Genomic DNA, 25,610 nt, shown 5'->3' on the forward strand with positions numbered 1-25,610 from the left:
CAGAGATATTTTTCTGGGCACAGATTAGGAGGGTTCCAAATATTAATAATTCTATTAATTCAGCTACCATATGCACTGCTGAGTTTCCATACAAGAAAAATGTGGGTACGTTCAGATCAAGTCATTCCTTTCTGATTTAAAAAATATGCATGTTAGAAATGAAGGCAATCTCACTAATGATGTGGAAAGACAGAAGTGCTAACTGCTTGGGACATCTTCATCCCTATTAGAGAATGCAGAAAGAGGAAAGAAAAGATTCTATTTTTATTCAGAGCTATACTGTCAGTCATCATGAATATGTCTTTTTTTTTTTTAAGGGCCTGGAACCTACAAGCACTCAGTTTGGACAATTACTAATAACTATCAGAACTATACTCCTGTAATCTGACATGACAGATTATATGTTTAAATGCACATACAGTCACAGTAAACATATAAGGCTAATGAGGACTGGAAGGCATAACTAAATTGTTAGTGTCCTAATCATGTCTTCAAGTCTTCACCATTCACTGCTTAAGTTCTTTTTATCTTCAAGGATGCCTCAGGTAATAGATGTCTCAGTGCAAGAGCTTCAGGGCAAGCAATGTATTCCTGAGTGTCATGCCTACCACAACAGGGTCTGAATCTTGATTTATACTAGTGCACAGGATTGCTTTAAAGGGTAGAGAGGAAACAGTTTTAAATTCCAGCTGTCTCAAAGCTGAAAAAGAGCATCTAAACTCCTTACTGCTAGTGCAGAAGACTGCAAGAATAAAGCACACCTGAAAATAAAGGTACCAATAAGCAGCTGTACATCATCATCTTGCAGAAGAACATTTTTTGGATACTCATACTATTCCTTTTGACACTTACAGCTCCTAGTAATTGCTTGAATGCTTCCAACAATGTGTGCCATTAGGGTGGCTGAACAAGTTCTTTTCCTGAGGTACACACCCAAATTCATAAGAAACATTGTTCATAGCAAACCACAGTTTGAGTAAACAGCATCAGATTAAAAAAAATGTCCTAAAATCCAATATAGCAGATGGTACATCTCAAATTGCATGTTTTAAGTAACAAGTATGTGCCTTGAAAGGAAAAAGCTTGCACCTAAATTTACACTGAGCTGTCTGCTTTCACAGCAAGAGGACGTTTTTGGACATTTTTAAAGAGTTACTTCTTTCTTTGCACTTCATCTAAATGACAGTTTTCTTCTTAAGGTGCTATTAAAGGGCACTTTATATTTGGCAATTTGGCTATCAGAGATGAGGACATGGCATTATTTCTTCATTCTGCCTGAATGTTTTAACTTTTTTTTTTTGTTTTTTCTGTTTTTAATAGTGCTTACAAAGTAAAGGGGGAGGGGGGAATACGTACGCTTTAATCAGGTTTGGTTTAGACCACAGAGAATAACATTAGAGAAAAAAGGCAATTACTTAAAAATAGCTGTATTTATATTCCACAATTTGCTCAAATACTGTTTGTTTGGTTTTGGTTTTCTTATAAACTTTCTACAGGATGTTTCAAAACAAGTTCTTCACATTGCTTGTCAACTATGTACTTATGGAATTTGAGGGAGATAGTTCTGTAGTTCTGGTTGTTTTTACAGTTTAACACATGTACAGTACCAAAATGATGGTGGTTAGTCACATGCAGTCCATATGAGATTCTAACATGACATTTAATGAATTTTCTGATGTTGACCACCCCTTTGATGCTGAAGGTAATGCATCTGTAGAAAGCAGTGATTGTAGATTTGGGTTACTGCTCTCCACATCTTCCAGTTTTTCAGTGTTGTCCTCCCAATTAATGTGAAATCTCGTGACTCTGGGATTAGATGCCAAAATATTCCTTTGAAGCTGGGAGAGAATAAAACAAAAAACAAAAAACATGGATCATGTAATACATACATCTCAAACTGGAGTTCACATGCATATAGGTATTTTTTCCTTTTATTCCCCATAGCCTTGTACATATAAAATATGCACCTATAGCCACTATCTATGGATCAGAAACTTGTTTACAGAAACAAACCACTTTTTCATTTATCCACTATCCTACTCAGCAGAGTAACTGTTTTCTTGAGAGGATATTTAACTGTGAGGTGAGTTCAAGGCTGTATGAACACTCCTCAAGTAAAGTGCAGTAAAAGCCAGCTTTTACTCAAACAAATGACTACCCACACAAAGATTTCTGCAAACCCCAGTACTTCATAAAATTTTCCATCAACTTTATGGTGTTTGTAATAATTGTATCAATTCCATCAACCGTCTCTCTCCATCCAAGAGTACAACCTATTCTTAAATTACCATACTTTGATTTCATTCACTGAATTTCCAATTTGTCTACTACAGTATTAAAGTAAAATCATAGAACTTAGATTTGAAAGATAGTAACACTGAGGAGGGGAACATGCCTAGTCATTATGCTTTATTCTCATAGCTGGCCTTCATCTTCCTTTGAAAACATGGTGCATTTGTTTATATATGCAGCAAAAGGGAAACAGTCACTTTATCTTGACCTTTCATCATTTAAGAGCATGAAGTTAACTGGAGAATGGCAACTTAAGGCCATTGGTCACTCAGTATAAAAGGACTGAGCACAGGAAGTTTGCTTTGGTAGTGATGCTGATTTTATTCTCCAAGGAAGTGCTCTTATTAAATATTTCCTGACCCCTTACTTTTATTGGTATGTTTAAATCCTGTCTCCAAGTCAAAATAAGGACTTCTTATACAAATGCATGCTCTTCTTCATAGAAGCAGAACTAGCTTTTTATATAAGCAGAGAGTTAAGACAAGTAGTTCTAGGCATATCCAAATTCAAGTGCTTAAAGGAAGTCAACATTCTGGCATTCACACCCAAAATAACAACCAATTAAATTATTCAAATGAAACAAAAGAACAGATAAGTTTAAAAAAAACTTCAAAATTAAAAAGAATTTTGAGAACATATTGAGCATCTGATCCCTGAAAGTGAAGGAAATCATTAGCAACTCTTCTAAACCATTTTACATACCAGTTCAGTATAGTTACATCTGAAGATCAGTTTCAGGGACTTAGAGGCAAAACTGGTGCACTTGCCATTCCAGTACCAGCATTAATTCATGCTAACTTGAGAAATACAGCTTTCACCATCATACAACTTGGGAATCTAAGTGTGTACACATGTACATCAGCCTTCAGAAAGGGAAAACCCTCCTCCACAACATCTTCCCTGAAAACAAACCTGGATGCTGTGTAGAACCTTGCTGGTTTGTACAGTCTGCCTGGGTAGAGTATTTCACAGGATTTATGACTAGTTTCTGATGTTTAATTGGTCCTTCTCCTCAAGGTATTAGGATTGAAATAATTCTATTTCTAATCTTTCAATTCTAGTCTGGGCTTAATTTTTACCATGAAGGATATATATACTTTAAACTTAGTCTATAGCCTTGCTTAGTCAAATTGTCCATTCAGGTCATGCAACCTGCTCTTACCAGGATACCCATCTCATTTTATACCTAACTTGTTCAGTTTGTTTCCATTCTGCAGAAACTGCAGGTCTAACAATACAAAGCTGGACAAATGTGTTAAATTAACACTTAAAATTTACTTCCAGCTTTACTGTTTTCCTGAGAAACAGAGCCACTTTCTCAACAGTGGTGCAGGCAGAAGGAACCCGATAGCTCGCTTAACTCAGTGTAAAATAGTAAGTCCAGCCAAGGCTTCAAGCTGGTGAAAACTGTTGCAGGTTTCTCAAGCGTTCTCCAAATTTTTGGCAACTGCTTGGTACTTGTAGTTTACCCCCCAGGTTTTTTCAATTGATGTCTTGTTCCATGCACTTCACAGAATCACTTGGAGTGCGTTTTTCTTTCCTAAAAACCTCTTTCTATAAGCATACCTTTGATAAAAGAGTAGAACAAAACATGCCTTACCTTAGAAAAATCTGGCTTTACTGGTGGATTCTCTCTCAGTTCTGTCTCAGTGTATTCATTGTTTACGTAGTAGCCAACTCTAATAAATTCTTGACCTCGATAGGTGCATGTAATTAGCACAACTGTTACACCTACTGCATCTGCATCTGGAATAAGCCCTGGGTTAGGTGCATCAGCCTAAACATGAAAGAGAAAGATGGATTAGAATAAAATTGGTACCACATACCTATTTAACAAGGGCATCTTAAGGAGTATGTCTGAACAGTTGAGTAGTGACTGTATTTAGGGTTGTTCAAGTTAACCAGAAAATACACTTACTTTCATATCAACCCTGAATTTATGGTACTATCCTCTAGAGGTAGAATGACCTAGAATACAGTACATTCTAAGTATCTCTTATGGATTATTAGACAGCTTTGATCCAAAATTGTTATTAATTACACAATCAGCCAAACTGCTGTGCGAGCAAGCGTACTAACATCCCTCCAGTTCCACAGTGTCATTGTTCTCCAGCCCATCTTGGTAATTTAGCAGAGAAAAAAAAATTTTTTCTTCTGTACCTCTGAGGTTGAATTGCCCTGCATGTGTGCTTTTAACAAGACTAAGAAATACAGACTGCAATTTATACTCCATCAGGAAGAGCAGGAACAGGCTACAGTGAGGTTCAGCTGTCCTACAGATTTCTAGGAAATAAACTACTTGCCTCCTTCCACATGCTTTTGTTTTAAATGTACACAGCTAAATGCATCAGCACTCTTAAGACATCTGACATTTTCAGCCAGGATGCAATCCCAATTAACAGGCAACTCTTGTAATCTTCTTCAACGTCCCTACTCACTGGGGCTCTGCAGTTATCAATAATCACTAAAATTTGCCTCATAAAAATGTGGCTTACAACAATCCCTTAAAATGCTTCCTAACTACACATTTATTGTTAAAAGTGTGGTGCCTCATTCTGCTGTGGATTTAAAGTAACAGTAGTCTAAGCATAAAGGGAACAGCTTCATGCAGATCTGCAGTCAGCAAATAACTGTGTTGCAGCTACAAATTGGTCTTAGCAATGTATGGAATAGAATGGTATGGGTATAATGAATCTAATCTAAGGACAGAGGACAAATAGGATTAATTCCTGCTGCCCCTCTCATCCCTGAATTCCTGTAGTACTTATATGCTCGAGCTCTGTGAAATTTGGGAGCTAGTGGGTCATGCAGCATTGGCTTCTGCTCTTTGCTACTTCAATTATAAGTGTTCAGTCTAGCTTTTTATAAGCTGTAGGCACTTTGCAGAAGAATTAGATGTCAGACCTCTCAAGTACAAATACACCAGGGGGAGGAAAAGCAACCAGGGTAATCAGGTAAAACACAACTTCCTGTAGTCCTGAAGGGAATAGAAAAATGCCCAAATGGCTTTACTGTGGAAAAGATGAACAAGCAATAGACAAGTTCAGATGCTTCACGAGAACTGCCAATACAGATGAAAACTACTTTAATTTAGGAGTCTTGTTCTAACAGTGCTCAGGACTTTTCCACAGTGGGCAGATATGGACTAATATGCTGCAAAAGGACACTGTGCCATTTAACCCCCCCATGAAACTCAACTCCTGCTCTAATGTGGGATTTTAGTTCTTCCAGGCTACCACTGTCATTTTGTATCCTGTAATATCCTGTGATGCAGTTCTGAACCCAAGAATACACTGAGTTGAAAAGACACTGAATGCTCTTTAAAACTGTATTCTCAAATTTTTAACTTCCTGCCTTGGATGTCAAACCTTGAAATTGCCTGGGTAGCAATCAATCATACACAGGTGGAAGAAAACAGAAGAGCTTGCTGTGATAAATATTAAGTGAGCATTTGCAGAGGCAGTAGATTGTAACTTTTGCACAAAAGTCACTGTCTTAATATGCTATTCTTACGCTAAAATTACTTAGAATTGTATGAAATCACTCTGTGTATATGTTCTCTTGAATTGTCTTGTTTTAACTTGATACACTTACACATAGCTATTACTCCAGAGTAGGTACTTAAGGTCTCCCCCCACTTAAAAACAGTAAATTATTTATGTACTTATGTTCTCAAAAAGAAGTTTCTGTGAATTTATAACAAATTCAAGTGCAAAGAGAGAAGGAATCAAGTTTCACTACTTAAATCTTGGAATTTAGAATCAAACAGCCAAGCTGCAGGCCTTTAATATTGAAATCCTTTAAAGTTTTTTTTCTTTAAAAAGAGAAGGGCAAACTTATTGTGTAAGTCTAAGAAGCACAATAGTTCTCCATCTTTCTTTATGTAAGGCTGACTTCCAAGCCTGATGCGCAGCTCCTTTTCAAAGGTAGTTTTATCATGCTCAGTGTTTTATCTGGCTGGTACTCCATTTTACTTGCTGTTTCAGCCATTTTCCTATTTAGAAAAATCTACAGCATACTATTAGCTGAAAATTTTACACACCTCTGCAAAGGCCCTTTCCTTGTGCTGTGCCTAGTAAGTACAATCTTTTTCTTTATATTGTATGCCTCCTGCAGTTCTGTGCTTTGCCCCATTCTGGCCTTCCCTTCCTAGTTTTTTCCATCTCCCAGGCTGCTTCAGTTTGGTGAATAAAATAGCTTCAGTCATCAGCAAAGGCCTATTGCAGCACTTTGGGTTTTGGGGATCTCCTGGGTCTTACCCTCACCTGAAATACAGTGCTTTTGAAGTCTAATGACTTAGACCAAAGCTCTTCTGTGAAAAATAAAAGGGATGCTTTATTTACCCTAACAGGAGTACTGACTCTTAAAGGATCTATTCCAACCTAAGCAAAATGTCTACATACCAACTGCTAATGTAGCTATAGTGTCAGTTACAACCAGCATACAATCAGCAAGTCCATCATATAGAAACTGCAATTTTCAGGGCCTTCCTATCCATAGAGCCAAAATATTCCTTTTCAGGCACCTGCCTCCTGCTCTTTCCCATCACCAGTCAACCTTCATAACTTCATTGAAGATAGTGCATCTTTTACCTTAGAAATGTAAACACCAGCTGATTTCTCTGGATACAGTGCTACAAGGTAGCCCCTTTGAGGGCAATGGAGGATTACCTATTTCTCACCAATTAATGTCATAAGCTCTAATAGCTTGATAATGGAAGAACTGTTAATAAATGATGCATTTGTTACACATCTGCTTTATTTGTAGTGTGGAAAAATTAGGCCCAGCTCCAAAACCAAAGAGAAATGTTTCAAGACTGGTTTGCACACATGGTTGATAAATGTAACCTCCAGCCTAATCCTATTTCTTTAGCCTGTCTGTAAGAAAAAGAAGTTTCCTGGAACATGCAGGATTACTCAAAATGCCTCAGAAATGTTGATATTTTTAAAGAGTTAGCACTTTATTTAATGCTGATATTCCAACGTGCATTTGCTGTTAAATAATTAAGTAAAATCGTAGCATTTAGAAAATAGCATAGTTCTTACACAATAAGCCTCTCTCATACAAAATCTGATTTTTCTACCGAGAGATTTTGCTCTCGGTTTACAAGACAAAATACTAGTATTTGACCAAGTGAACTAAACCATAGTTTTGATTAAAAAACAAAACAAAAAGCCCCAAAACACTTCTATACGAATTCAAGCAAGTCTGGTTTAGTTTTCCCTCTCATTGACTTAAAATGGAAACCAGACTAGGCTAGTAAGCCATCTTAGTATTGTTCTCTCCCTGGTTTTGTTCCCTTCATTATTCCTACTTAGCAGTAAAGCCAAAAGTAACTACTGTTCTATAGGACTATCCCACTCCAGAGTTTGTTGGACAGTCTTAATGTACACACTTAGGTCCCAAATGCCTGCTATCTACCGTTGGAATTCTGTCTCTTTACAAATTGCTATATTCTGTTGTTATTTAGCAGGTTTAGCCCAACATTTGCAGTTGAACATTTATCTTGCCCAACAGAAATGAACTCTTGACTCTTCTGGCAGATTTTTATAGTGAATTTGTTGGCCTGATCTTCTGAAGGTGTTGCCTTTATTAACCTGTGCTCCTGATTGTCTGAAGCTGCCACCAACTGCAGTAGAGTGCAGCCTGATGGTGCTAGTGTAAATCAGCTGTCACTCTTGATTAGTGAGTGTTCTAGAATATAGTTATAAACCAGATTGATCAAAGTTATCAGTAGCTACAGGAACAGTGATTCTATCACCCTAATTATTGATACCACAAGTGGAAATACTACCATGGAAATATCAGGGGCAAGAAATATCCAGTCGTGAACAGACTTTGAAGGAAGGTATATCATACCTGAAGAGATGACTGAAATAATTTTTAGCTTACCATTATTTCTCAAGTGCCTCTTATTTTAACACAGTCATCTTTAAACAAATTAACACAACCTTTTTAGAACAGTTAAATCAAACTTACCTGAAATACAAACATGTGTCTGCCCGCAGGAACAGGTCCTACTAAAACAGAGTCTAACACCTGGTCATACTCTTCACTTTCTGCTGAACCCACATAAATTATTTTCCATTCCAAATCTAGAGCAAAACAAAAATTAAACAACAACAAAAAAAGTATTTATCATTACAGCCAAGGGTCTTCCACTCTTGCCTAAAATAACAAAGGCCTGTCTTCACTAGGAAAATTTATTAACGCTATTCCAGTCCTCTTGGACCAGAGACCATCCCATCATCTCTCCTTAGCCAGTGGATTCCTTACAGGAATCTCTTTTCCTAGGCCAATTTTCACGTTTTATACAGAGGACAGGGCCTGTTTACTTGTTAGGAGCCCTCTTCAACATTTTCTCCAAGTCTGTCAGAATGGCTGCAACACAGGGCTGATGCCTCTAGACACATTCAACACACTGCATGCCTTGAATACTGACTCACTTCCCAAAGAGAAATTCCCACCTTCTACATACACACCTAGCATCTTAAATTAAACAGATCATGGAAGGGGGCTTGAGTGAGTAAGAAAGCCCACTGTGTAAGCACACCAACTATAGACCCCATTCCTTCACATGTAACTTGTGTACCCTGAGAAGTAATTGCAAGAGTGACTAGATCATCTCATTGAAGATATGGGTGCTTAGATTTTATCCACATCCTGAATTACAGGCAAAAAGATTAACATTTAGTATTCTGCTTCTTAAAATAATGGACCCCTTTTCTTAACTCACCCTCTTCACCACAGGTGTTTGGAAACTACAAATTAGCACACATTAGCTCTGCCTGGGTCAGCTTTTCACTTTCACTATTTGATTCAAACTCACATGCATAAATACCCATACAGAACTAATCTTGACAGATTTGGTGGGGGAGCAAGAGTGCATTTTTTAAGCAAGAGGGGGAAAAAAAAAAAATCACCATTACAGTAATGGAACTGCTGCTTCTGAACTATACCTTAAAAATTTACAACTTTCTTTTTTGCATAGGTTTTTCCTTATTAACAATGAACTAATTATCTATGCAAAACCATAATGCTCTGCCCCATTACATTTACTTTAGCTCTATGCTCTGCAAAATCCCGAAGTCTGCATTATGCTTTCCTTAGAGAAATGAAAACAAATCATAGAAAAAGCTTATCAGTTTAATGCTATTTGGCTGCTTTAGGACTGCAACCCTCTTTCCTCATTAATGAATTTTTATTTGTTTTAATGTAAGTTTTGGGGGTTGAAATACCATAATGAACAGGGTCTGGGATAGGATTTTACTCTGCTGTACAGCACAACTGGCGAGGTACTATTATCAGAGGTTTCATTTACCTTTTATGCATGTAGTACTAGCTGCTGCCAGTACTGCAGGCTACTCATCCAGGACAGTTAAGGACCTCTTGTCAGCACCTGAACGTAATTTACCACTTAGAAGAAATGAGAACATCTAGGCTAAACTTAAGATTATTATACCACCCTGTGCTATTGTTCCAAGAGAACAGTATAAAGTTCATTCTAAACCAGTACTACTTGGTACTAAAAAAATCGAATTTTTAAAAATACATTTTAAATTATATACTTAATAGGTTGATCCAACTGCTGTTTAGGTATCTTGATATGGAATAACAACTTTTCTTTGTTAAAGGCTGGAGTTCATGACCTTAATTTTAAGGTCAGCCATGCACAGGGCTGGCTGAAGAGAAAAAAGCACGGTAAATATACATACTAGCACATGGAAGCTAGGGCAGTGACAGCAAATTTTTCATCAAGTATAAACAAGATATATTTAATCTTGGTTTTACATGTGAAAGATAGCAGTGCTCATCCTAAATTTTTCCTCTACTCTAACTTGCATTTAAGTGGGTGAAGGGAACTAATAATTTTGCATTAGACCCTCTATAATTCTACTCATCCTGATTGTCTGGGATTAACTTTAGCATAAATCCAGAGTGAGTACATCACATACAGCTGTGCACCACAGGAAGAAGAGGCAGAACGCCTTGTGACAAGCGCCTGTGATGGGCACTGCACCTGCCACAGCAGTAGCCATCGAGGGGTCTGGTGCTGTATCTTGGATAAGGCTGGACTGACTAGAGATGCAGGCAGCAACCTGGTGATGGGCATGGAGCACACCCTGCCCCAGGCAGCTCCAACTGGTCAGTTGCGAGAGGGCAGGAGACTAGCAGCACAGGCCTAGAGAAAATCCCCGGCTCAGCCGAGACTTCCTCACAAGTTCCCGCCAGTGGGACCGTCCCTCCCATGGCGGTAGCGCAGGGCGGGCTGTCACCAGGCCGCCGGCACGCACAAGTAACTACTGCTACAGAAGCAGGCGGCGTGAGGCAAGTTTAACCGCAACGGCAGGGAGCCTGCCAGCTGTTATCGCCCGCCAGCTCTGGTTTTCCCTCTGCCATCCCTCGCCCCTCAGGCCCCTGGGGTCCCCTGTCGAGTAGGCGATGCCGGGCTCCGCCGGGGCCAGGACCCCGCCGACAGCTGCTCTCTTCTGTTCGCAGGCAGTCCCAGCTGAGCGGCCTCCTCCCGGAGCAGCAGCCGCTCCCTGGTACCACCGGTGGGCAAGGACGCCCCGCTTCCTCCGCCAGCCTGCCGCAGCTTTCCTTGCCCTAAGCCGCTGCGTTCAAAACTCCCGCCCGAGGGGCGACGCGCGGCCTCTCGGGGCGACTCCCGCAGAGAGCCGCGGCGCGGCCTGCCGGCAGCCCGGCGGGCGGCGCTGCCGAGCGCCGCCGAGGCGAAGGCGGTTCGCGGCCCGCCCGGATGAGGGGAAGGCGGGAGCCCGCCGGCGGTACGGCGAGCCCCTCAGTGGGGAGTACAGCCGGCACCCCAAACTCAGGCGGGGGGTCCCCGCGAAACAGCTGTAGGGCGGCGGCGCCGGGGCCGCCCCCTACTCCCCGGCGGCTGCTGATAACTTTCGAGTGACTTCCAAAAATAGTGGCTGGCGCCGGCCCCCTCCCCCACCACCAGGGCTCCCGCAGCCACCGTACCGTGCCGCCAGCCCCGCGTACCCCACCGCGCCGAATCCCACCGCGGCAGCTAGCTCTGCTGGCACTCGGGTGCGAGCCTGCCCGGCTCTACCTCCCACCGCTATATTTTTTTTAATTATTATTTTTTAAGTATTAAAATGGAGCATGAGGCCAAAGAATTGCTCGCCGCGGAGCAATTTCAGCGCCCCGAGTACCGCCTGGGTATTCGGGGTGCCGGCCGCGCAACAGCCCGTGTCCCCGCGGGCGCGGGGATGCGCGGCAGCCGAGCCCGGTTAACCCTCTCCCTCTCGCGCTCCCCCCCACGCACACACAAAGCTGGCAACATGGCTACCACCACTCAAACAAGTTCCTCGCAACTTGAAGCTGGCCTCGCCGATGGCGCGGCGCGGCGGGAGAGGCGGCCCCGGTTCGGCGGCCAGGGCAGGCAGGCGAACGCCGCCAACTTTCCCCGCCGGGCTCAGCGAGAGCGGTTTTCCTTCGGCGGCAGCTCGGGCGCCGGCGAGCACATCCCTTCGCCTCGGCACGGCGATGCAGTGAAGGAGAAAACTGTTAAATTGTAAGAGCAGGCCTGTGCAAAGTTTAAGCCTTAAAACCCCTGAAACTACGAGCCCGGGGTTACAAAATCCGTATCGGGAGAAAATCTACTCACCTTCCGACAGGTCCTCTATGCACTCAAATGTGATTTCGAATTGAAAAGGATTGTAGAAAGGAGAAGGATTATCCAACACCACTACATTGTTCACCTGAACCTTTGCCATATTTTGAAAAAAACACAAACAATAGGAAGAGCGCGTTAACGCAGCTCGGTAAAGTCCAGTGTGTTCGTTTTGTGCAACGCACAAACCCCCGCGCCAGTGCCTGAGCGAGGCTGCGGAGCTGCGACTTGCAGAAACTTTTTTTTCCCCCTTTTATTTACACCAGGAACACTCCACACTGTTCGCAGCTTTCCTATTTCACTAAACTACAGCCCATTCTGCCCTGCTCGCCGCCAGCGCCCGCCCGGATTGGCCGCACGCCGGCCTAGGGCCCTCCTCCCGCAGCACGGCTGCCGAGCGGCACCAAGATGGGCTCCGCCGCTCCCGCTCGCCAGGTCGCAGCGCCCCCGCCCGGCGAGGCGCGGCGGAAACGGACTGCCAACGGCCGCGGCTCGCCGGGCGGGGCTGAGCCGAGCCCAGCCGGGCGGAGCCGGGGCGGGAGCTTTGCTGAGGCACCCTCTTTGCCGGCTTCGCCCCTTCTCGCCCATGGGGCTCCGCCATGTGCTGTGGAGGGCGTTTTTGGACTTCCCCCTCCCCCCTCCCCCCCCCCCATTTTTTTTCCTTTTTTTTTTTATTTTCATTTTTTGTGACCAAACGTGATGGGGGTGATGCAATGAGCTGGCCTTTCAGGGGCTAGGTGCTGATGGGGTCCTGGGTGCCAGGGTGCCTGCATGAGGATATTTGGCTGACAAGAGGCCAGCCATGCCAGGGAGCCATGCCGTCCTGTCAGCCCCATGACACTGACCTCTTGGCTGAAGGCAGAGTGCCAGGAGGTGGTGAAACAGGGAGCCCATCTGGTGCCTGTCACAGGGGTGCTCTCAAATAAAGGGTGGTTTGTGGTACCCCATGTATAGGCAGGCTGGCTGTGTGGGCCTGAATTCTGCCACAAATCTGCCTCACTGCTGCTAGAGAGACCACCACAGGGTCACAAAGGGGCATGTGGAGGGATTGGAGCATCTTTTGTGCAGCCATGATGCCATGAAGAAGTCCCATTCCTATATTAGTAGAGAAGGCCTTAGGTAACATAACAGGCTGTGACAGTACAACACGTATCCCTGTGCAGCAGCAGGAAGCCCAGGGAGGAGGCCATCTTGTGCAGCTGCAAGAGGCCTGTAGAGGAGGCCATCTTGTGCAGCAGCAGGAGAACCATAGAGGAGGACATCTTGTGGCTGCCACACAAAAGGGATGGGGAGGAGGGACAGATCATCATTGTAGCACCAGTTTATATGCTCAGAGCATGGGAAGCATGAGTTGTGCACCCACACAATAGGAGATTCTGCATAGAAATAACTACGTATCCAGTCTAGTAATGTCTGCAGGTTGGCCTTGAAAGCAGTGATACGATGCACAGCAGGAAGACAGTGTAGGAGCCATCTTCCCACCTGCATGGAAAAGCAAAGCCCTGCTGGTGGAAGCAGAGTGCTGCCAGATCTGCAGTGGGCAAGAACACAGCGCTGAGGCTCAGAGCCTCTTGGCCTACAGCAAATCTCCGAGCCCATTGCAAGATTTGGAAAGTAGATGACACTTTTGTTTTGTATTTACAAAGAAATGTCATCATCTGACACTTGCTTGACGTGTTGTTTACTCCAGTTTTTAATGGCATTATCCATATCTGACACGAGACTACAGATTTTGTTTTTGCTATTTTATAATCCTGCCCAAGTTGTTCAGTGCAGAGTTCAGGAAAAGCAGGAAAGATTGGATACAGTGGGGAAGTTTCCTCACATCAAGGGGGTTCTTGGGCAAGTTTTGCTGTAGTGTTCCAGAAGATTTTAGGCTGGTTGGAGTTTGTCATCTACTAGGATATTCTAAGATATAAACAGTGGAGTGAAAAAGGAGGGGTAAAGATAGAGAAGCTGGGAAATAGGGAGTAGAAGGTTTGAAAGGAGCTGCACTTACTTGATAATGAATGGCCCTTTTCACAGTTGTGCCATTTTTGACCTGCTGTGCATGCAGTGTTGTATCATGTGCAGGATTACTTAGACACATGTTGTGGGATTTTTTCCCATTTGATTCCTTGGCATCTTTGGATTTTCATTTTTGCTTAATGCTTAGAGGAACCCAAATCTCATAAAGAAATTTAATAGCCTTAGTTTAAGATGAGAATTTGTCTCCAGTTCCTGCCATTAGAAGGACAGTTGAAATAATTTTTCATTCAAAACATTTTTTCTTTCAGTTCCAAAATGATTGTTTGTTTTAGTAGTTGATCAGAAGAGGTCAGTTCCATAATGTTGCCCTAATTTTCAATTTGATCTGGCAGATTTAGTCTTCCTACCCTAATCTTTTGTTCAATTAACAAAGGCCTGAAACAAGTCACTATCAATCATGGGAAGCTTAACAGAATCTGCTCCACAGGTCCAGGCTAACCTGCTGAACTCTGGTGGGATTTTTTAACACTAAGTGTAAAATTAATTACATGGTAGAGGTGTGTGCTGGAGCTAACCTTCTCTTTTACCTTCTGTCCATGGCACAATCCAGTGCACTGGGTCCTTTTCTTTCACCCAAGTGCATTTTAAGGAAAAGACTGACTGAAGTAATTGGTGTTTCAGGTCTGACAGTGACTGCTGTGAAAGACTTTGGGGAGTGGAACTTGGAAGCTGGAGCACTGGTGCTTGCAGATGGAGGCCTTTGTTGCATTGATGAGTTCAACAGTATCAAAGAACATGACAGGACCAGTATCCATGAGGCAATGGAGCAACAAACCATTAGCGTTGCAAAGGCAGGGTAAGTGGTATGTTAACTTATGTGATAAAACAATGGAAATGTTTCTCTTGTATTTGAAAGATGGAGAGATGTTTGACATGCTTATTAAATATCTGTTTTCTTTGTTGTACTTAATGATTTTGTTCTCACCAGTATTCTTAAACTAGATGAGTCAACAATTCCAAGGACAGTGCACTGGACCAGAAGTTGCAAGCTGTCAGAATAAGTACATAACCTCTTCACTGTTGGGTTTTCTGGCTGCCACTGCAGGCCAGTGCATTTTCCTGAGAAGACTTGGTGTCCTTTTTCTTGTCCTTTGCTGTGAGCGGTCATAATAATCATATGTGAAATGAGGAAGGTTGTAAATTTTTAATTGGAACTCAGCAGGACCTCATTTCTCCAAAATCCAGTCATACTGCATGTTAACAAAAGAAGACAAAAAGATTTCCAGGCTGCTGAACTTTATATGTTGGGCATGGCATAAATATAAACTCCTCCTTACTTTAAGTTCCTTGCTTTCAAAGTAGTGTGTGCTCAGATCTGCTATTTTCCACCCTCTTTGAGCTCATATCTCATTCTGTTAGTCATATGCAGCTTTTGTCCAGGCCCAAACCATTTTCTGAACTCTCCACTGCTCAAAAGTCATCATCCTTTTCATGTTCCTCTTGTCATCTTCAAGTCAGCTCAGCATGCTCTTCTGACTGATCATGTCCTTTCTCTAACCTGAGCATCTCCACTGAAGCAGACAGCAGACAAGTACTGTTGCTCTCACCTGGTAGATTAGTAGCTTTTGCCAGAAATGCAGCTGGAATAAACCTGGTCCTATCTACTTAGTAAGATAGTGACATATTTTAACCAGGTTCCTTGTTGCAGTTGGTTGAGTTTTGTAGATCCCAGACTACAGTTTGCTAACTTGCACATACAGCCTCAGTTGCTTACTTTTAAGGACTACATATAATGAGGATTTTTTGAGTGGTGACTTAGCACAGATAGGTTTGTGCTAAGATAGGACATTTTGTGGTCCTTCCTCTCAGTTGCAGAAGAACTTCAGAGGTGAGGTAGCAGTTACCCTGCAGCTGACTAGAAATAGCTCAGTGACAAACCAAAGTTAGAGCATTGCTGCTGCTGTCATAACTAAAAAGACTCCATTTGGGTGCCAGAATAAAAAAAAAACACAAAACCCCCAAAAACCAAACAAACCAAACCCCACATTTCCCCACATCTAAAATCCCATGCCAGGATAGCATGGTTAAGAGAAGAAAATGGCTGTTTCCCTGGAAAAACAGTTGATATGGCTGCCATCATTGGTTGGTTGGCTTCATGTTCATAACATGTTTACATACAGAAATAAAATATCCATTTATTTACATTATCTTTTGCTTTCTTAAAATGTGAATTAAGCTAAAATGTTACATTTCATCATAAGAAGGTCTTTCTATACTATATAAATCAGCAAAGTAATATGTATTTCTGGCAAGTTATGTTGGTTTTCACCATTTAAGGACCTAGCTATATACAGAGATGACTCATGGCAATATTGCTTAGTTCCTCTTGGTATCCTGATCACTGTCTCTCTATCTAGGTGCTATTCTCAGATGGGAAAATGTTATATATATAAATACAATAATTAAGTATATTCTTTAGCTCTCCTGGTCCTTGAAACTAAGGTGTGCTCTTCATAACATAAAAAAATTGGTACATTTTAACACTTTGAAATAATTTCCCATACCTAATTTAATTCAATCATCATGTTCATCATACTTTTCTCTAGCTTGGTGTGCAAGCTTAATACAAGGACAACTATCCTGGCAGCAACAAACCCAAAAGGCCATTATGACCCTAATGAGTCTGTGTCTGTCAACATAGCCCTTGGCAGCCCACTGTTGAGCAGATTTGACCTGGTCTTAGTATTGTTAGATACAAAGAATGAGGAGTGGGACCGCATCATTTCATCTTTCATCTTGCAAAATAAAGGTAAGAGTAGCCTTTTTTTAAATTATGAGGGGTTTCTTGCTTGGCTTTTTTGTTTGGTTTGGGATTTGGGGGTTGTTTTGTTGTGTGGGGGGTGGTTTTGGTTTGTGGGTTTTTTTGGTCACCTTTTAGTTTAGTTTGTTGTTTTGGAGTTTTTCATGTTAATCAATGTTTACATTTTTGCTATGGTAGTTTCCTGTGGAATGGTTGCTTTTCCAGCAGGAATAAGATAGAGATTATTAATTAATTGAGGTGAGCTGAGAACAGTACACTTTTACTCTGTGATCATTTACAAGAGCTTTTGGCCCAGACTGCTCACCAAATGGATAGTTTCAATCTTGTGCCTTTGCGTTGCTTAATATGCAGATCCTACACACCATGCAATTGTCCATGCTCTTAATGAGAAACTTAATTCAGACAGAATAATTCCGAGCTGCACTGCTGCAGGACTCAAAGAATGAACAATAGTATTCCCTACATGGAGCTCTGTGCTGTGGAATTAGCGAAGGCAACGTGGTTTTATTTTAACCATCCCCTTTCCATCCAATTCAGGAACATGGCTTTGGTCCTCATTAGGGAAGATGTGGTTAGAGGGAACTTCACCAGCTAGCTTCCTTTCCTTCCCAAAATGTTTCTCTGAAAAAACAAAACTAAAACCCCTCAGAATACAGCAGGTAGATTTTGGCTCCTACAAAGTCCTCCTACAGCCAGAGGAGAAATATGCAATCATGTAGCATTTACATTTTGAGGACTACTACAGCACTTGGTACTGACTGTACCATCTGGTGGGCAGCGAGGCTGACAGCAGTTCTGTTAAAATTACTGGAGGCTTTACAGTGGATTTTGATAGGGGTGGGACTGGATGGGTAAAATTCCACATCAGAATTTGACCAAGTCCTTGAGGACTAGAGTACTGACAACCCAGTATGCCTCAAAAATAATGTGCCCTTTGTAGTCAACTGTCTGTTTCACAGGAAGTGTTAGAAGAAAAGGTTGCTGTGTGTTGTTAGAGAATTACTGACTAGGCAGTTGTAATGCAGGGTGCCCAAGGAGATCAGAAAAGCTGTGGAGCATGGACAAGATGAAAACCTATTTCTGCCTTATCAAACGTATCCAGCCAAAACTGTCTGATGAGAGCAACCTGATCCTCGTTCGCTACTATCAGATGCAGCGTCAGAGCGACTGCAGAAATGCTGCCCGCACCACCATTCGCCTCTTGGAGAGCTTGATTCGCCTGGCAGAAGGTAAGGCTCTGCAAGTTTATTTTTAGGCCAACAATTAACTTTTATACAGTGAATAAATCAGGAAGTATAATTATAGCCAGTAAGCAGAGTAGCAGCTTTTCCTTAGAGACAGGTGATTCTTCTGTTGCCTTTCTAAGCTAAGGAGACTTGGGCTTGGAGATTTTAAGTGTGGGAAAGGGCATTATGTTTAGATTATCAAAATCAATTTTAATGTTGCCATTTTCACACATAATAAAAACGAAAACCACTGAAAGAAATCACATTCCAGGGAAAAAATCTCAGAATTCTTTATAAAAAGAAATCTTGGATTCTTCATGTCCAAAATGCAGAAGATTTCTGGAGGGGGTGTACAAGAAAGCTGAGGAGGAACTCTTTACAAGGGCTTGTAGCACTAGAACAAGGGGCAATGGTTTGAAACTAGAGCAGGGTAGATTTTGACATTGGTAAGAAGTTCTTCACTATGAGAGTGAGAGAACACTAGAACAGATTGCCCAGGGAGGTGGTGGAGGCTCCATCTCTGGAGACATTCAAGGTCAAACTTGATGGGGCTCTGGACAACCTGATCTAGTTAAGGATGTCCCTGCTTACTGCAGGGGCAATGGACTAGAAGACCTTTAAATGTCCCTGTCAGTCCAGTGCGTTCTATGATTTACTTCACGTCATTTGATCCATTTGATCTCCTAAAATTAATATAACATAAAAAACCCCACATTTTTGTTGTCTTAACTATCAGTAATCAAGCCTATATTTTGCAGTAAAACTCCAGCATTTCCATCTCTGAGTTCAAATCATATTTCATTTATAAGAACAAATCCAAAGGAAGCAGTAGGTCTCTGTCTTTATATGATTTTGTTTTATAAAATGGCATCTCGAGTAGTATCAGGATGAATTTCAAAAGAATTTACTGTATTTTTGTATACCAGTCATAAATGGTCTTTATGCTTTCATATGCAAATCAGCAATGCAGTACTTACTGTATCCAGATGTTTTTGGTTTTGTTTTTTTTTTTCATTTTAGGGAAAAACTTCTTTAAGTAAAAGACATTCCTAACTTTCAAGGATTCACTTTTTATTTTCACATTCAGTGTCTTTTCCATTCTCATGCTTTCACACGATTGAGGCTTTTAGTAGCATTTTGTTCTCTCAAAGTATGGTATTAATTAACCTGCCTTTCTTTTGCTGAATAACAATTGTGTGTGTTTCTGTGGCCAATTAGGAGAGCTTCATGTGGTAAATTATTTGCATTATATCCATTTCTAAAAATCAGTTTTGTTTTGCTGACTTAAGAAAAGGAAGCAAAAACCCCAACTATTGTAGAGAAAAGCATTTTAAATAATACTAAATTTGTGACACAGACTGGTTAGAGGAGATCAGATCTTTTCTGACCTCTGATTAAATCTACATTTAGTTTGTTACTTTATGGTGATGGTGCATCTCTCTCTTGATAGGAATGTTTCACATTGCACTCTTCATTGTGATATCTAGTACATTACATTTTTAACTGTAACATTTTGAACATGCTTATTAGAACTGCCACTGTAACTAATCTGGAAGTCACATTGCCTTCTTCTCTAGTCAAATTAAGCCTTCCACTTCATGTGGAAATTGACACTAAACCCAAAAGGTTATATTCATGTTTAAGTTAGATACATAAACAAGTGTTTGAAGAGCTGAAGAATTAGCTTTTTTTCCTGCAGTAACACTTGCTTTCCATGTCCATTTATTTCTGATAGCTCATGCCCGGTTGATGTTTAGGGATACTGTGACTCTGGAAGATGCTATAACTGTAGTATCAGTGATGGAATCTTCTATGCAGGTAAGGTTTCTTGCAGACATTGCCATTGCTTCAATGTCACATTTAAGGAATTCAATTCAATTTTAACATGCATATATGTTTTTCCCTTTGGAGAGGGTTTTGTGGGCTCATGGTAAATAGGTCTTCAGAGACCTTAACAAGTCATTTTTAGTCCATCTTGATTATTAAAATCCTTAAACAGAGATTATACTGAAAAGTCTGGATTGGTGATACAGACCTGGTACCTTTTTTTGTAGACTTTGCAGTCCAAATAAAATTTAGGTGTACTATTGACTTTTGGCAATCTACATTTTAAAGGTTTATATCACTGTGTTTAATAGTCTCTGATGGATTTTTCTGCCATAATATTAGTCTGTCACTTGTTAACTAGATAGGAGATATTCAAAGTTGGTTTTTTTCTTTGAGCAAGTTTCAAACAGTTGAAAAGGCCTACACTTTATTTTGCCATTAGATCATTTTAAATTATGTTGGTGGTGATACTAAAGCTCAGAACTTTTAGAAGACTAAATTTACTCTGATAAACCTTAGCAGTCCAAAACTTGGGTTGCACTGAAAATTGTACATTGCACTTATCATGCAGATATGTAAAAAGGCATTGAAAAAACGTGTAAGGCTAGATTCCACACAGATGTGTGGAAAATAATATGCAGTACTACTTCAGCTAGAATATTTTTAAGGGAAATAAGTCTTCATGCTTTGGAGTAGAAAAAAATTACCATAAGCAGATTATCCAAAGTTTTATGCATGGAGGATTTTTAGCACATCTGAAATATTTGGATTTGGCTCTGTCAGAAACGGTGTACTCCACTGCACAGATGACTGGTCTGATCCAAAATGGCATTTCCTATGTTTCTGTATAGGTTGGTATGACTATATTCAGATTAAAACAATTTTCAATAGCACCTGTTAGTTCAATGGACCTTAAAGACCTTTGCAGGAGTAGATATGCTTCTTTTTTGGAAATAAAGCTCTTAAGGATAGATGCACAGTCACAAATGGCAGGTAGGCTCTTGTGATCTCCCGTGTTCTTACAGTGAGGGTTGAGAGACTAATTGCAATTTGTGCCACGGATAATCTACTGCACAATGTTGCAAATGGAATTTGTCTCAAAAATACTACAGGGCCTGACCTTATTAAGTAGCAGAAGATTATTTCGCTGTCTGCTGCAATTCATCTTGCACTGGTTTGAAGAGCTCAGCTTCTCAAAGACATCACTGCATCTAAGTTAAACCAAGAAGCTGCACTATTATATGCAGTTGAAACAGCAGAAGATATCACATGAGTGTTCATTAACTGTAGTTAAACCTGTAATTAACTAGATGGGAATTTGATGGGACAGTGGTTTCAAAGCAGCATGGGCTCCGATATAAGAAATCTGAAATACTTTTGCTTTTATTCATACCAGACAAAATGTGGAATGCGTATATATAATAATAATGAATGTATATTGTCATCTCTGCATCTTTCTACCTCATCAGCACAAATAAATGTAAAAGAATTGGTTTAACTGTGAATCGCTTTTTCATAATTATACAGCCCAGCCCTCCAGGGCTGTGGTTTGCATAACAAGCATTTATCTAATAAAAGTCAGTGAGAAATGTGCCAAAATTATAACTGCAGGACACTACCTAGGACTAGTTGGTGTGCTCATCGTATCTGCTTCACTTTTCATGAGGAAGTAGGAAAATGTGTTCAGTTTTGCTAGGAATCTGCAAATTTGAGATCTGTTATTTAAAGCCAAATTTTACTTTCCTCCTGGAAAATAAAATTTAATCACTAAAACAGTTTCTTTTTGAAGGAAGTGATTTCTTTTATCAGAAAAAATAGAAGTCACACGCAAAAATTTATTTTCAGAAATTGATTCCTTCCCTGTAAAAAGCCCAACCTTTCTGTATGGATGGGCAGTGTTTCCTGCCTAATTGTCAGCCTGTAGAATGAGGTTGTAGGTGGGGCTCTTGAAGGACTCACTGCCACCTTTCAGCTCAGCAAATTCTGTCTTCAGCAATCTTTGTAACTTCAACAGTCATATTCTTGCCACTATAAAATCAAAATTCACAGTTCTCTGGTCAGTGTTCGGATATTTCTTGTTAGCAGGCTTGGGAAGGAGAACTATCAGAATTTCATCATCAACCTAGTTCATTGGGGATTTTTGTTTCATCTGTTAATTGACCTGTATTTTTCTCTTTCCTGCTTTGTAAGTATATTCTAATTCACCTGGCTTCATCTTTTCTTTGCCTCATTCCCTCTTTGTTAACATTGTCTCCCTCCTTCGTTGGTCATGTTTTTGTCCTTGTTTTATTCCCTTTCCAATCCCTCGTTTTTTTACTGCAGTAAATTTTTGTCTTATCCTTAGGCACTTTTACACTGTTCCTTTCTGCTAACTATCCTTGTAATACTTTATATTTTCTCTCTGGTTTAGAACCTCAGCCATCAGTTCCACAGCATGTGGATTTGTCATATGGCTACTTTCCTCTACTCAAAATGATATCTCAGAGTCTCACAGGGCCAGATATCTCAGAGATGTAAGCACCAGCACCAGGGATGACACTTCACAAATACTTTAAATTCAGTCCCATCCCACTTATTTTTCCAAGAAGAAATTGACTACAGAGCTTTTCCAGATTATTTGTGGTGGAACAAATCATTTCGTGCAGATGTTCTGTTCCAAATTAGAACTACTTCACTTTCACAAGGCACTGCAAAATTGTCTCAGATTAAAATCATTTACTCACTGCAATTATTATTAAGGAGCTATTCATAAATATTTTTGCTGGTCAGTTTAGCCTCTGTTGACAAGCCATAATACCCTGGGATTTCTATTTAAATAATTAGCAAAAATTATGAAAACTTTTAGTAGCCAGAACTTCTTCAGTTATAAAAGTTGCTCTCTTGGGCAGAATTGTTACAAGGCATTTGAAACATTTTATGTATTCATAGAATAGTTTGGATTGGAAGTGAACCTAAAGATCACGTAGTTCCAGCCCCGCTGCCATAGGCAGGGACACCTTCCACTAGACCAAGTTGCTCAAGGCCTTCTTTAGTCCTGGATGTAAATTTTTAGTCATGATATTCTCAAGCCTTAGGTGGACTTGCCTTTTTTTTTGCATAAATAAAAATAAACCAGCGTGTATAAAGTGTAGGTTTGATCATGGAATTGCTTTATGTGCATGAGAGACATTGCCTATGTGAGCAGAGCTGATGGGGTGCTTTGTGTGAATCAGTAAATATTTGCAACCTCAAGCTTTAAAGTATCTCAGGGTGAATTTTTGTATAAAATGGTCTCTGCTGTTTAGATATGGTGCTGAATAATAAAGGCAGCTCCCTGCTCTGTTTTTATCTCCTTGGTGCCATAGGGGGGTGCACTGCTTGGAGGCATCAACGCCTTGCACACCTCATTTCCAGATAACCCGATGGCACAGTACCGAACACAGTGTGAACTCATACTGGAGCGACTGGAGCTACAAGATCTTCTGCACAAGGAGCTACAAAGACTGGACAGGTTATAACATGCACAGTACCAAAATAAGTCAGCAGTGAAAAAGACTTGTTTTGGTTGAATATCTGAAGAGAGCCTAAAAATAGGATCTGACGTTGGGAAGGGACTTGTTCTTTAGAGGAGATGGATAAGCAGGGAAGTTGTTTTAAAGTAGCACTCTCAGATCATCACAAGATCATTTCTCCCTCTGGGTTATGGAACTTAGAAAGAATTGAGGAACATTTTAATCAATTCCCAACTCATAATTCTATGCTCAGATAAGTTTCAGCAGAGCTTCTTATGGTCTGAACACCAGATTCTGTGCTGAGTATATTATTTTATATAACCTTTTATGACTTGATTGGTAAAATACAGCAGATCCACTTCATATTTTTAAAGCTTTCTTTTGTATTGGGCTTGTCAGGATCCTTCCCTTTCTCTTACTGGAAAACATAAGCCTGTGTCAAAGTTTGGTTCTTCTGGGTGATTTTTTTACATGCTGGAGTTTTCACTGTATCTTATCTGGTTTTCAGTTTACTGCAAAAATTCTTGGAAAGTCTATTTGCTGTTATTAATCAAAAACTTTTAGCATGCTGAAGCCGAGAGGAAAACACTAGGATTGGAAGGAATTAAAACACAAAATATTAACATTTGTTTCCTGAAATGAAATTAGACTCTAAAGAAACTTTCTTACTGTTACAGGAAGAGAAAGGATATTATCGAAGCTAATGGAAACAGCTTTTTTACTTTAAATATTTTTCAGACTTATTTTGTAACTCATAGTAAGGACATCTTAAATAACCACAGATGCAATAAAAGCAGATAAAAATGAGATATCTCCAGAAGATTGACAAAAGCTAGTTTTAAGCAGCAGCATGGTCATAATGTAGGATGGGATGGGATATCAAAGACAGGATCAGGTCTGTGTTTGACCTTCCTGGTCAGAGCTTGTGTTATCTGCTCCAAAGGGCTCCTAATGAGGAGGATTTTCCATTGCCATTGGGTTGTCCATTCCATTATTGCTCCATCCTTAATGCTCATGAAGGTTTTCCCAATATCCCACTGAATCCCTTGTGCTGCAAATTAAGCTGATTTCTTCTTTTCCCCTTTAAGCAGCTTAGAGAATACTAAATGAGTGTCCTCTTTAAAATAACCTACTCTGTATTAGACTTGCCCCATGCATTCCCACTAAACTATAAAGCATCTAAATCTTTCAGTACTTCTTGACAAGTCTGATCATTTTTGCTACCTTCCATTAGAATTTTAAGAATAAGTATGTTAGTAAATAATTATAACACCTGTTCTTAAATATACGTGTCAATTTAATGTTTCCTCTCTCATATGGCAGAGAAGCTGTTTCTAATGCATAGGAATCATTTCGCCTACACTAATGCAGTTATGTTTGGGATGGAATGTGGCTGCCCTTCACTCATGGTTAGCAGAATGTGAAATGTTATCTGCTGTGGAAATCATGTGTTTAGGTACAGCAGGCAGAATTATCAGCTGTCCTGAGCTTGAAGGAAGCCTTCATTTAGGCATCTATGATGTTTAGGAGGGCCCTGAGGATATTACTAGCCACAGACAGTGATAATTAAGTTTTATAGTGATCTGAGTTGCTTTCACTCTAATCATGTGGAGTTTTTGACATGTTGAGTCCACAGTGATTGTGAAAGAAAACTGAGAGTAGCCACTGTTCCAAGTAATGACTAGATTTTCCATTCTGATAACTGCTTTGAGGCTTTGCCCTGCTTAGGATAAAACCTGAAGAGGTTCCTGTTCTAGAAGATGTATACGGCACATGTAATCCCTGAGGGACTCTAGCTGGAAGTAGTGCAGAGCTGTTTGTTTGGGGTTTGTTTGGTTTCCCAAGGAAATGGAAGTTTAGGTGGCTGCTTTCTCTGTCCATCTTCTACTGGGGACACTAAATTCTGCCACTTACTGTAGAAAGCACCGAAAAATCAAAGGCTGCACCACCAGCTTTTGGAGTTGTATGTGAAACTTAATAATGCACTTTTGTGACCTACAGTAATTGTGGCTTTTCACCATTCATACATATTAAGTATCACTAATGCAAGAAAGAAAGAAAAAAAATTACTATTGCCTAATTATTTTTTTCATTCCATAGATTACAGAAGGAAAATTCATGCCAACTGCAGCCTGAAGAGGCAAGTTTCAGTACTATGACAAGATGCTTGTATGAGGGTACATTTGGGCAGTCAAAGCAAACATCTCTGCTGGAACTTTCAAATCAACAACAGAATAATTCCAGGGCACAGCTTGAAGGCAGCTGTGGAGGGAACAGGCATCTAGAACCCTTGAGCAACCCAACACATGGTAATGACAAACATATAAAGCACTTAATTAAAGATG

General features: G+C 40.6%; 2 protein-coding genes across 2 annotated transcripts in view; one reads left to right on the forward strand and one right to left on the reverse strand.

Moving 5' to 3' along the window:
- Positions 1–25,610, forward strand: part of MCM9 (minichromosome maintenance 9 homologous recombination repair factor) — a 37,348-nt gene that overhangs the window by 10,446 nt on the left and 1,292 nt on the right. The window contains exons 7-12 of the mRNA XM_054393050.1: positions 14,582–14,756; positions 16,507–16,709; positions 17,747–17,950; positions 19,683–19,765; positions 23,119–23,264; positions 25,366–25,593. Coding sequence (XP_054249025.1) covers positions 14,582–14,756; positions 16,507–16,709; positions 17,747–17,950; positions 19,683–19,765; positions 23,119–23,264; positions 25,366–25,593 — 1,039 coding nt within the window. The remainder of the gene's footprint in view (positions 1–14,581; positions 14,757–16,506; positions 16,710–17,746; positions 17,951–19,682; positions 19,766–23,118; positions 23,265–25,365; positions 25,594–25,610) is intronic.
- ASF1A (anti-silencing function 1A histone chaperone) lies at positions 1,437–12,035 on the reverse strand. The gene is made up of 4 exons (XM_054393051.1): positions 11,927–12,035; positions 8,272–8,387; positions 3,893–4,069; positions 1,437–1,838 (listed from the first exon to the last, which is right to left on the reverse strand). The coding sequence occupies exons 1-4, from the start codon at positions 12,033–12,035 to the stop codon at positions 1,626–1,628; spliced, it is 615 nt and encodes a 204-aa protein (XP_054249026.1). The 3' UTR covers positions 1,437–1,625.

The sequence above is a fragment of the Indicator indicator genome, chromosome 27, assembly GCF_027791375.1.
Source record: "Indicator indicator isolate 239-I01 chromosome 27, UM_Iind_1.1, whole genome shotgun sequence".
In the NCBI taxonomy this organism is placed as follows: Eukaryota; Metazoa; Chordata; class Aves; order Piciformes; family Indicatoridae; genus Indicator; species Indicator indicator.

Coding starts and splice junctions, on each gene's coding strand:
- ASF1A (XM_054393051.1), bottom strand. CDS start 12,035: ATGGCAAAGGTTCAGGTGAACAATGTAGTGGTGTTGGATAATCCTTCT. Junction 8,388..11,926: donor CATAGAGGACCTGTCGGAAG/GTGAGTAGATTT, acceptor GTTTTGCTCTAG/ATTTGGAATGGAAAATAATT. Junction 1,839..3,892: donor TAAAGCCAGATTTTTCTAAG/GTAAGGCATGTT, acceptor ATTCTCTCCCAG/CTTCAAAGGAATATTTTGGC.